We start from the raw sequence: 11991 nt of genomic DNA, 5'->3' as shown, positions 1-11991 counted from the left end.
ATGGAACTACAGCCCAGGGGCTGAAACAACAGCTTGGTTCTTGCAGGGTTTACAGATCATAGAAAGAGTGTTGTCAATGTGTCTTTAAAATGACCTTTTGATGGAAAGAGAAAGAATAAACTATAGCTGCTCAGTGAATATGTACAGCACTGGATGATAATTACTAAAGGAACTGGTCTGAGTAAGAATATATTAGCAGATAATGTTAATTATTGAAGAAAGAACAACAGAATAAATTTGCATGTAGATGTTAATGTGGAAAGCAATGGTACTGAATCTGTGTAATACAGTACCTGAAGCAATCACATTTATTTTATGGACTTGAAAAACTGATGAACAAGAAGGTGACTTCTTACTGCAGATGTGCTTCAGGCATTGCTTCATTAACAATACAAGAATGAATAATAAATACTTCAAATAAGCTGTGCTTCTCGTATCTGTCTCTAATGACTATGTAATTAAAGTAAGTTGAAAATGGGAAGTCTTGTGTGAAATATAGTTCTTAAATAAAATTAATATCTTCAGTGAACTGGAAATTCTTTTCTTCTCAAAAATAATCACAGGGATTTGTAAAAGATATTTACTAATGAACTTGTAAGCATTGGAAACAAAACCCCACTTTTTCTCATCTGTTGAATGCTATAAAGCAAGAAAGACATCATAAGGAAACTTGATGACTTGGAACATGCCTGGTTCTAAAGGGAAGTTATCTATGATGCTTCAAGATCAATGGAGTCAATGGTACAGAAAGGACAACACAGCTGCTCAAGGCATTTTTTTCCATTTTTCCATCCAACACAAAGTTTAAGGAGTTTTTCCACCTGTGTGAGCCTGATTTCTGAGTGGTGATGTTCTCAGATGAAATCTTATTAACAGTATCTTCAATGTAGGGTCAAAAACCCCAGAACTCTACAAGTATCCCCCCTGCCCCCAGTAATTTGTTCATCTTCCCTTTGTTTATCTTGTTTCAGAAACAAAGTGTTTCTATCTGAAATCAAAGACATTTATTGAAACCTATGTTTTTTTGTTTGTTTTTCACTGAAACCAATCTCTAGGAGGTTTAGCTGTCGATTCCCCACTCAAAGAGAAGTGGTTTATAGGATATTTATTTTCCTTAACCTCTAGAGGAACTTGGACTCTTTCAGCCATAGAATCCCCTTAGTGGGATACATTTCCCAGTATGCTGCCCCAGCCTCCTGTCCCAGCTGAACCCCAAATTAAACATTCCCTTCCAAGGGAAAGAAATGTGAGTAGGTGGGCACAGAACAAGCCACATGAAATGGGTATTTCACCATGTGCCCATGCAGAACGACTGGAGGATTAATGCCAGAAGGGGCCACAGTGACAGTCTCCAGCCATGGGCATGAATGACTGCGAGCACAAACTCATCTTTTCATCTCAATTGAATGTGTAGGATTTACTATGGCCTGATCTATGCATCTGGGTTGAAATCTGACTCCTTGGTGGGCAGGCTGTGTCTCAGAAGTCAGATAACAATAAAATTACATGAGCAGCCCTGTACTCCATGCTTTGTCTTCCTCAGGCTTCTAAACTTCTTGTGTTTAAGGATAAACAAACTGTGTTTTAGGAAAAACAATGAATAAGTGAGTAAGCAAAGACTTTTGATCCTTTCCTTTCTGCCAGAGAAGATGAGCACACCTAAATAGCTGTAGGCTTGCCAGGGGCTGCTGCACTGATCTGAGATCTGTGTAGGTAGATCTTGAATCTTTGCAGAAAAGAAAGTTGTCGTACATGAGAACACAGCAGTGTGCTTGAGGATGTAGGTTTGTAATTCTAAATTCCAACTTCCAACCAGGATAGAAAAATTTCTTGTTTCTTGATGCTTTTTCATTTTGTGAAAGAAACTTGCATCAACTATCTGAGAAATTCATTTGGGATCATGGCTGCTTTTGCACAAGTGTCCTGATAATAATAATATAATAATAATATAATTATTTTAATCCCTAACCCAGTTTTTAAAAGCCAACCTTTGCTGTCTCCAATCTAACCTAGACACTGGCCTGGGACAGCCCCTAGACAGGTCTCATCTGCAATCTCTGTCACTATCAGCAGACTTTATTAGGATCCCAGGATCCTAAAAAAACCTCAAGATATTGATTTATTAATCTCAGGTATTAATTTAAGGATGTGTAGTAGTTCCTTTTTCCATTCAAGGATAATTGACTACCTTAATGATCTATTATGGCATGGGTAATTTGTCATTATTATTATTATTATTATTATTATCTCTTATTCCTTCAGTTTTGTAAGATGACAATTCTAAAGCCTTTCTATAACAAACATGTCTTGTAACTTTGGAGAATCCCAGGACACTATACTTTGAATAGCTCAAAATAGTTATTTTTTGAAACAGTGACTCTTTGAAACCATTCCACATTTTTTATATAACTCTGAACCTTTCATTAAAAAGGACTATAAAATCCACTATTTGGGCAGGAATGGCATACTGACATACAGACTTAGAAAATATCTTGCACTTGGCATGTATTAAATCTGCTTTTTCAGATTTATTGAAACATTTTAAACCATTCTTACTGTAGAAGGGAAAATAATCCTTGAATTTAGTCTTACTGTAGCTGCAGCATTAATGTGTTGCTTGTTTGAGCTCAGTGAGAGAGAGGCACTTGACAGAAAGTTCTTTAGATTTCCTTCATTTTTATTTCCTTTGTTTTAAAATCATATTTTTCCATTTTTATTTCCTCTGGGTTTTTTCCTTCATTTTTATTTCCTCTGTTTTAAAATCATATTTTCTTTTCATTCCCACAATTTGGAAAGGAATGGGGAGTAAAATATACAGTAGAGATTTTAGGACAGACTACAAGCTGGAAGACATAGAAGCAAGATGTTTTGTTGTACAAAAATTGTCTTTTCCATTCCACAAATGAAGCAAAGAAAGAATTTTTGGAAAATGCAAAGAAGAAAACATTAATTTCTTCCAATTCACTAGGAGCTGGAATATTGAGAGACTTTTCTTTCTGCCAACAGATAACTGGAGTCTCTATTGCCTGTTACAGATTTATCTATCTATTCTGAAACAAAAAATAAATTAGCTTTTAATTCCACACATATATTTGAAAATGAAATAATTATGCTTGTTTCACTGTTTTCATTTTGATAGGTTTTCCACCTGCTGTAGTACTAGAAAAGCATGAAGCAAACTTTACAATGAGAACATTGAATATTCAGTCCAAATACTAAATGTCTTCTCATTTTAATGCAGCTGTAAGCTGGCAATGAAGTCCAAGCTAAACTCTAACGTTACTGGCATAGTAAAAATGATAATTTTCTTTACAGCAACAATTAATGACAATTTCAAAATTATTATCAGAAATAAAAAAAAAATTGAGCCAATTTGGCTCAGGTACATTTGTACCTATTTGCTGATTCCAATGAGTCTGCAAGCCTGAAAATGGAGGAGCAGAGTTTTAACAAAATTCCTGGTTTATTTTGAAAGAAAATTACTTTTCCATCTAAAGCTGTTCTGAACTTCTGGAGTAGGTATCTTCTCCTTGTGACAAAGAACTGTGTCTGCTCAGGAGCACCCCAAGATAAGAAGAACCAAAAGATACTTAATGATAATGTATTTTTTGCAGGCACAAAGGAAGTCTTTAGCAACAGATTTTTCCAGGTGTGTTGTGGAAAACTGCTGCCTGATACAGCTGGACAACTTGAATTTTTGGCTTTGTTGTAGATATAAATATATATATATATATATATTATATGTGCCAATCCTTCATTTCTTTTGTTAAAATGCAGGGAACTGGGAAAAAAAAAGAGGTATTCACAAGGAGCTATAAGAATGTGAATGGTTTTCAAAGCATTAGAGAGAAAAGGAGGCTATTTTAGGAATAAAGATAATGAAAGCTGGCATGTATTCCCTATGCAACAACAAAAAATCATTTATAGACAGAAAAGGAAGCAGTTGCAACTGTCTCAAAGATATTCAGAGCCACAAAAGTGTATAAATAAAAGTTCTCTGAAGTTTTCCATGGGGTTATACACCTTCAGTTTCTTCTCAGAATGTTTATTCTTCCCCAGGTTTCCACTTTCCAAAAGAAAATAAAAAAAAATCCAAGCCCATCCTGGAGAATGTAGAAGGAAATTTGACAAAGCCTGTTTTGTAATTACCTTTTCCAGATTAATTTCATAGACATGCAAAAAATGAGTGAGCATTTTCAGTCAGATCAGAACATTTATTCTGCTGAAATTCCATCCTTCTGAGCAGCTTTTGTTGCAGATTCTGGTTTCACAGATTCCCTCTTTTACAGAGGAAGTAAATTGAAAGAATATGAAAAGTTCATAAAGGTAGATTGATAGACTGATACTGCAATATTAAATGTTTTTTATTATTGTACTCCTTGCTAGAGTTTTGCCATATAGAAATAGCATTTTAAAGTAGAGAGAATTTAATTCTACAGAACCAAAAACTGTATTGCAAAATTCCATATATTTGCATCTCATAAGGGATTGATCTAGTGGAATAAATATTGAAACTGAAAGTTGTTTAACTATTTCGTCTTTTTCATTGTTCTCTATTATTCCCTCTTTCTTGTTCATGTTTAATATTCGTGAAAAATGTGATTTTTTTTCTAATCCTGATTTTCTAGTGTTATATCTGTGTCTATTAGCACATAAATCTATGCCCAAAATTTCTTCTCTTTTTTGGTACTGCAGATATAAGCCACACTCCCAACAGGCCATCTTCATTATAGCAGCCTGGGCCTGCATAACATTTTTAATATAATTACTTTTACTTTCAATAAAGAAATAATCACATATTCAACCAAATTGCATGTAAAGACAGCTGCTTGCTCGTTGAATGGTGTCCAGCAGCAGCACAGGCACTAAAGGATTGGTGGATTGGTGTTGGATGGATCTCAGCAGCAGCTGTGGGGTGAAAAGAGAATGACCCATAGGTAATGCAGCTCTCTCTGAAGAACCCAGGGAGCACAGAAAATGCTCCATCTTTCTCTCTGTTCAACTGCTTTGGTTTGTCTGGGAAATTAATTATCATATCCAGGTACACAGAGAAAGGAACCTCGCAAATCAGAGGACAGTAAGTATGCAAAATCTTCATTTTCCTTCAGAAGAGTAACCTGAAAATGCCCATTTTTTCACCATGTTCTCCTTGAAACCGTAGCAATGAGTAGTTCTTGATGACATTTTAAAAGCAAGACAATGAAAGCAATCATGGCCAGACAGCAGTGAATCTCTAAAGCCACAGATGTGTATTTATTCATACAGATGACTATTTACAAAGGGAGTGTTCAACCCGTGTGGCACTGCAATTCCCACCAGTCATGAGGAACAGCAGCAAAATGTTATGCTTAGATTAAAAACATCTAGTATTTGTCAGAAAAATGCTTAAATGTTCACACTTGTTTTGTTTCCTAAGTGTAGTGTTTACAGTAGTGCTTGAAATGAAACTTTGTTTCTGTTGAATCTCTAATTAAAAGTTATGTTTACAGAAAACAGCAAGGATGATAGGCATTTGTAATAATTTGTGATAAATGTTAGGAAATAATCACTATCACAGTTTGAAAGTAAACCAAAATCACATTCCTTTGGCCTTTGTAATAAATACTGGGAGAGAGGGAGTAGCATTACTTTATTCTTTAATGCTGCAACACCCAGCCTACATGCCTGGTCAGTCCTGAAATATGTTCTGCACTAGCTATAAGAAATTTATTCCTCCAGTGTCCTGCTCTTCCTTTTGTTCATGAGCCTGTGTTAGGCATTCAGAGATAAATGCACAAGCAAAGCCTGAAGTCTGAATTTACAGGGGTTCTGTAGCAATGAAAGAAATTTAGATATTATGTCCCAATATCTTTGCCTATCTACCTTACCAACTTCCTTAAAATCAATGTTTCATTTGTTACATATGTGAATATAATTTTGGTTAAAATTACAAAAGAAGATAAGAATTTGCTTACTATCTCATCTGTAGCACTGTGCTGCCTTTGACATTTTGAACATTACTGGTAAAGTACTTGAAAAGTACATGAAGAAAGTGGAAAAAAAAAACAACAAACCAAAACCAAAAAAAACCCCAGATTATTTCTAGTCACTGCAGACCTGAATTATTTTTAAAGTGGTGATTGACTGATGGAAGTCTCTGTACTCTCCTGAGTGATCCAGAAATAAATCAATTAAACAACTCCATTTTGTCTTTTCCCCCTGTTTTTTTTTTTATTTAGGCCATCATATCAAAGATAGTATTTCAGCAAGCATTGAGGCACTTCAGCATTGGAGACCTTGATGTTCAGATGCTGATCATTCCATAGTTTATTCCAGTTCATGTAAGTGTGAGTAACAGGGAATTCCTCAACAGATTTTTCCCCCATATATCCTCTGACAAAACCTGAATGTTTTCCAGAATGTCAGTACAAAACTTGGTGTCCTCAGCTTTCACAAGTTTCATAAAACCTGTGGCAAACTGCCTTTGGTCTGTCACATTTACAGTCTCATTCAGGCTTGCTGACAGCTACATGGGAGCTGGCAACTTTGAAGCAGTTTGCCTGGAGAAGAATCCCTGTAAAATGAGTGGGGAAAGGGATATGGGAAATGGGAAATGGGAAATGGGAAATGGGAAATGGAGTAAGGGCTAAAGTCCAGCCTGATTTCCAAAGGCTGTCCCAGTGATTCGAAGGCTGATACTGGTGTACTGCTGTGCCTCAAAGCATGAGGCACATGAGAGCAACTTCCTCAAAATCCTCTTGCCAGGAGGACAACATGGACATGCACAGCTGCTCTTGCCCAGGCTGGTTTTGAGGACACAGCAGTTCCCTGCAGGGAAGTGGCAGCTCTGATGGCCTTCTAGCCCTTTGGGGTGGCCTTCCAGCCCTTTGGGGTGGCCTCTCGGCATTCCCCACATCCACCATCACCCTGTGCTGTGGAGCCGGCTGGTTCCCCAAGGCCCAAAGAAGGGGTTTCGCCCCAGGCTGCTGCAGTGGGTTCGTAGCACAGTGCTCCTGGTTTTTTGGGGCAAGATGTGGTGAACTCCTGCCTCACCAATTTGTCACCTCACCAGAGCAGAGACACCTCGGACAAGCTGGCCAAAGTCCCCAGGGGGACACGGGCACCGTTGGTTGCAGACGGCCTACTCGGCCTCACGCAGCTCCCGCCATGGCTGGGGCGTGGGATATCCTGAGGGTGGGAGATGATGGATGAGGACAGGGCCTGGGAGACGCTTTGTGCTGGAAGGACAAGGCAACACGATGGTGGCAGGGTGGTGGAGCGGTGGCAGGAAGGGGCCTGTGCAGTTTGTGACATCACCAGAGCGGCCCTGGAGGATGGGGGGGCGAACGTTCCATGGCACTCGAACAGCATACAGCGGGCATGAGGAGCCCACTGTGAGCCCAAGCGGGGCTGGCGATGCCACTGCAGTGAGGGGGCTGGAGCACAGCCACCATGGATGAGAATAGATATCCTTTTTCTCTGCCACCTTCTCCTCCTCCTCTCTCCTCCCTGCCCTGGGCCAGCTGTCATTGAGACCTTCCGACATGTCTCCCCTCAGGCCTGGAGGTGGCCTGGGCACACAGGAGGGTGGCAGGGATGGCCTGGGGCAGCCAGTCCCATCTGCCAGGGCTGTTGATAAGGTTTTGGTGGGCACAGTGCTGGGGGCACTCATTCCTTGGTGTTTCTTGGCATTTCCCAGCGTTCCCTGCTGCTGCCGAGTCCCCTCGGCCTCCCCACATTTCCCTCCTCTCACTGCGCCCCTTTCTGCACCCTGAGCACCCCCTGGCCTCCGTCACACCCTCCCTTCGGCCATTCTGCTCACTGCCCTCCGAGTCTCTGAGGACAGCAATCTCTTCTTGAACACCCCGGGGCCTGCTACATTCTCACAGGGATGTTCTAGAGTATGAGAAAAAGAAAGCACAGTCTTAGGTTTAGCAAAATTAAACTTCTTCCCCTCATCCCCCTCATGAATGGGCAATTTCATGGGCCAGAATCTTCCTTAACCTCGTGTCTCATACATGGTTTTGGAGTGTCATTCGGAATGATTTCCAGAGTGGGAATATTGATTTAGAAGGTTGCATGCGACTGCTTGAAAAAATGCAAATAAATTTTGATGAAGATCATTTAAAACATATTTTCAAGGTAAGGTGTATTTACATTAAGCAATTAACAGTTTAGAAGTTCAGTTACACACATCATACATTTGCTGATTTTTTTCAAGTTAATTTTTTGGGAAATGTATTTTGTGCTAGAGTGGCATGCAAAATCAGCAAAGAATTTTCCTCCTCCAGGTCTTTTGTTTCTGTGTAAAATAGATAATCCAGGGCTTGCATTTGAATCACAATCATTTAGATTGGAAAATACCTCTAAGATAACTGAATCCAGCCAATACATTGAAAAGTCCACCTCTAAACCTTGTCCCTAAGCACCACATCTACAGGTCTTTTAAATACTTTCAAGGAATGGTGACTCAGACACTTCCCTGGACAGCCTGTTCCAATGCTTGACAACACTTTCAGTGAAGAAATTTTTCCTAATAGCCAGTCTAAACCATCCCTGGCACAGCTTGAGTCCATTTCTGCTTGTCCTACTGCATGGTGCTGGGAGAAGAGACTGACATCCACATAACTCTCTCTTTTCACCACAACAAATTAGTGTCAGATGGAAACCACATCATTCTTGATTCAGAGGGGTTTTTCTGTGACATGACCACACTTGAGAAAACTTGAAGCATTCTGGTTTCATCCTATTCAGCTTCTTCTGTGATCAGGCTAATGATTAGACATGTGCCTGTCTGACGCTGGGCAGAGCCATGAGGGCAACTTCCTCAAAATCCTCTTGCCAGGAGGACAACATGGACTTGTCTGAGCTGCTCAGGCTTTAGATCCAGCACACATTCATTCCATTCTCCTCTAGACCTCTTCTGCAGTATTTAAGAGGTGTGCCTGCATGGATGGGAATTGCACTCTAACCCCCATGGGAAGGATTTGGCCTTGAGATGTGTCTGAGAGATTTCCATGAAGGTTACATGATATCGCTAGAAACTGGACTTAATAATTTACTTTAGTGTGGGCAAGGAAACTACTACCAAGCAGATCTTGTCCCAGTGAGCAAATACTGCAAAACTGTGTGCCTTTGCACATACTGGGTCCTGGTTTGGCAGAGGAGAATTAACTATGGCAAGTCAGAAACTTTTAGGTCATGAGAAGATAGGTACTAAGTTTTCCTCATCCTGTCTTCCTCCCTCATTGTTGTCAAGCCAAGGTAGAACCAGCAGCATGAGCTCAACCCTGGCTAGAGAGGCTTCCTGTGGTTTTGGAACTTGCAAGGAGATATTTGCCAACCTGGAGAACTTCTTGAGGATTTAAAAATACTTCTCATTGTTTCCTCTATCTTCCCCTGACTTTGGTTTCTGGCAGGAATTTGAGAGTGATGGTCAGCTGTGGGTAGAGAAATGAAGAATTATTTGAGGGAAGTGATCTGCAAAGAACAAGTCTGATCTAGCTCTATTTAACAACCTATTATACCCAATAGCCTGATCTAGTTATTGATAGCAGTACTGACAGGTGTTCTTTGCTATTTCAGAAAGATTTACAGGTTTTCAGTAGTTTGGGGGGGCTCAAATATTTAATCAGTGTAATAACATGTAAAAATTCAAAGCATTCTGGAAGGGAATCCTACTGACATCATTGTGAGTAACTACACATCAGCAGTTAATCTAATGGTTATACGTAGCAAAATACATTTTATAGAAAACTAATTTAAAGGAATAATCTGCTTTTACCTTGTCTGTTCTCTTTGAGTTTATTTTACTGTAATACTCTTTCGAGCAATATCAGAATTATGAACACTAAGGTTTTAAGGAATAATAAATTTTCATACAATTTCTCTCAAGACTCTTGCCTCTTCTTTTTCTGAACAGCAAAGATTTGATGTGCATTAATAAAAATAGGAATGACAAAAATCTACCACCAAAAGTTGTAAGAATATCTTTTTTATAGTGACATGATTTTTATCACTTTAATTTGGAGAGCTCTCTTGTGTAGTATTATTGCCTGTATTTCATTAAAAGGCAACTAAAATAGAAACTTTAATTTTTTGCCCAGCTTCTCTTTGTGCCAGTAACTAAGTGAACCTCTTCCAAGTTCTGATAGACTGTTTATTTCCAAAATAAGTTGGTATTCTCTTTGCTTAATGGTTATGAGCAAATTTGCTGTATTGTTAAGAACATTAAAAATTGGATTGAGGATATCAGCCTTAGATGGGGAATTTCTCAGCAGTAATGAAATGTCTATAATTAGCATTTTTACTTGCTAGTGATTTTTGTTAAAAATCATTATTCTCTTTCACAAACTCAAAGCAAATACTGAAGTACTGATTTGTAAGATTTTTTCACTAGAACTCTTCATGAAATTTAATTTTGTACTTGTTTTAGTTATCTAATATATTTTTACTCCTATTGTACTTATTCAGGTACAGTAGGAACTGTACTGCATAAGAAGGAACTGGCAGTGGATCATTAAATTTTAGGTTTTATGGTATGGCTTCAAAACCAATCTAATTTAGCAGTAATCCAAAATCTTGATCAAAGAGCAGCCAGAGCTCAAGTAAGCAATTTCCTGTTTATAGACACTTTTGTGGAAGCCAACCCAGCCACTGTAAGTGCCATGTTTTGGATGCTGGAACTTGGCCTCTTTGGTAGTTTCTGTTTAAGGAACAAACAATTAGGAATTTTCATCAGCTTACAGTTATGATCACTGAGGCAGTGGATTGCCATTTGTTTGTGGTTTTTGTGAGTAATTTTGTCTACAGATTTCTCTTAATTTGGCAACTTTTAAGAATAATTCAGACTAAAATGTTAGAAACATTTATATTTTGTAGCAGTTACTTATTTTGAGTAGAGAATTTTAAAGGACAAATTTAATTGTTAAACCTGAGAAAAACACAAAAAGTAGAAATGGTAAAAAGATATTATTCTACTCAAATTCTTTTGCCCTTTCAACTTTTCTTTTGGCTTTTATGCTGAAACACTGAAATTAATTACTATGCTAACATTTTGTAAGCTCTATGAAAACAACCTTACAATTCAAGAATTCTGAAAGTGTGAATAATTAATCTAAGTTAAACATTCTGGCTTGTTAAGAATAGAACATGATGTCATAGGTTATTATAAAATATCGTCTTCAAATTTTAATATTGTTTCTTATTTGAAGTGTTAAAAAGCTTGTGTGTCTTGATAATTTGGTCATCCTTATTTCATTTTTGAGATTACTGGTTGCTGTTTTTGTATGCAAATTTCACTGACAGTATATACAATATGGTGTAAATAGCTGTTGGAGAGGTATTATACTAAATATATTTTTCCACTTGATAAGTTTTATGCTGCACGTTTATTTTAATGCGCACCATTTTAGAGATTTTTCTACAATGTGTTTAATATCAGAAATGCATTAAATCTAAATTTATTGTACTTATTTAGATGCTAATTATGTCATATGGTCCATTTTACTTTATATAAAATATTTGTAGCACACAAAGTGTAATCTAAAAGTTGAAGAGTGTAATCTGATTGTAGTCACTGTTGCCTGAGGATTCTTCTATGATTCTCACTCCTATGGTCAGTTATAAAAAAATGTTTGGTGCATAATTTTGCAGATATGCATGTTGCTTTATTGATTTTTTTAAAAATTATTTTGTTGCTTTTTTCGTCAGAAAACCACTGACAAGCAGACAGGAGATAAGATTAACATGGATGACTTCAAAGCAGTTTATCGAGCTCTTGTTCACAGACCTGAATTTGAAGAACTATTCAAGGCTTACTCAACAGATGGCAACATTCTACCTGATGGCCAGCTCCTGAAATTTCTTGCAAAAGAACAATTTCAAACTGAAGCTAATGAAACAACTGCCTTAGAAATTATTATGAAGTATGAACCCATTGATGAAGGTATGCATAGTTAAATTAGTTGATATCTAGCTCTGATTTATTCTGCTTCTCTCAATGACTGTTTT

At 37.8% G+C, this 11991-nt stretch overlaps 2 protein-coding genes and 1 long non-coding RNA gene across 4 annotated transcripts in view; 1 reads left to right on the top strand and 2 right to left on the bottom strand.

Annotated features, from left to right (window-relative positions):
- Positions 1-4346: 4346 nt before the first annotated feature.
- Positions 4347-7287, bottom strand: LOC135301136 (uncharacterized). The gene is made up of 2 exons (XR_010362873.1): positions 7049-7287; positions 4347-4908 (listed from the first exon to the last, which is right to left on the bottom strand). It is a non-coding gene; the product is annotated as an uncharacterized LOC135301136 (long non-coding RNA).
- CAPZA3 (capping actin protein of muscle Z-line subunit alpha 3) lies at positions 5144-7049 on the bottom strand. Its single transcript, XM_064421398.1, is given in 4 exon segments — positions 5144-6343; positions 6346-6494; positions 6496-6694; positions 6754-7049. Coding segments are annotated over 4 exon segments (606 nt in total). The 5' UTR covers positions 6896-7049; the 3' UTR covers positions 5144-6227.
- A 10-nt stretch (positions 7288-7297) lies between the features above and the next one.
- PLCZ1 (phospholipase C zeta 1) overlaps positions 7298-11991 on the top strand; it is a 45204-nt gene continuing 40510 nt past the window's right edge. For both annotated transcript variants that reach the window (XM_064421397.1, XM_064421396.1), the window contains exons 1-3: positions 7298-7447; positions 8000-8121; positions 11692-11926. In XM_064421397.1, the coding sequence (XP_064277467.1) occupies positions 7432-7447; positions 8000-8121; positions 11692-11926 (373 nt within the window). In that variant the 5' untranslated portion in view covers positions 7298-7431. The remainder of the gene's footprint in view (positions 7448-7999; positions 8122-11691; positions 11927-11991) is intronic.

Source organism: Passer domesticus, chromosome 5 (genome assembly GCF_036417665.1).
Source record: "Passer domesticus isolate bPasDom1 chromosome 5, bPasDom1.hap1, whole genome shotgun sequence".
NCBI lineage: Eukaryota > Metazoa > Chordata > Aves > Passeriformes > Passeridae > Passer > Passer domesticus.
The sequence above is the reverse complement of the archived record's forward strand: the minus strand, read 5'-3'. Positions and strand labels throughout refer to the sequence as shown.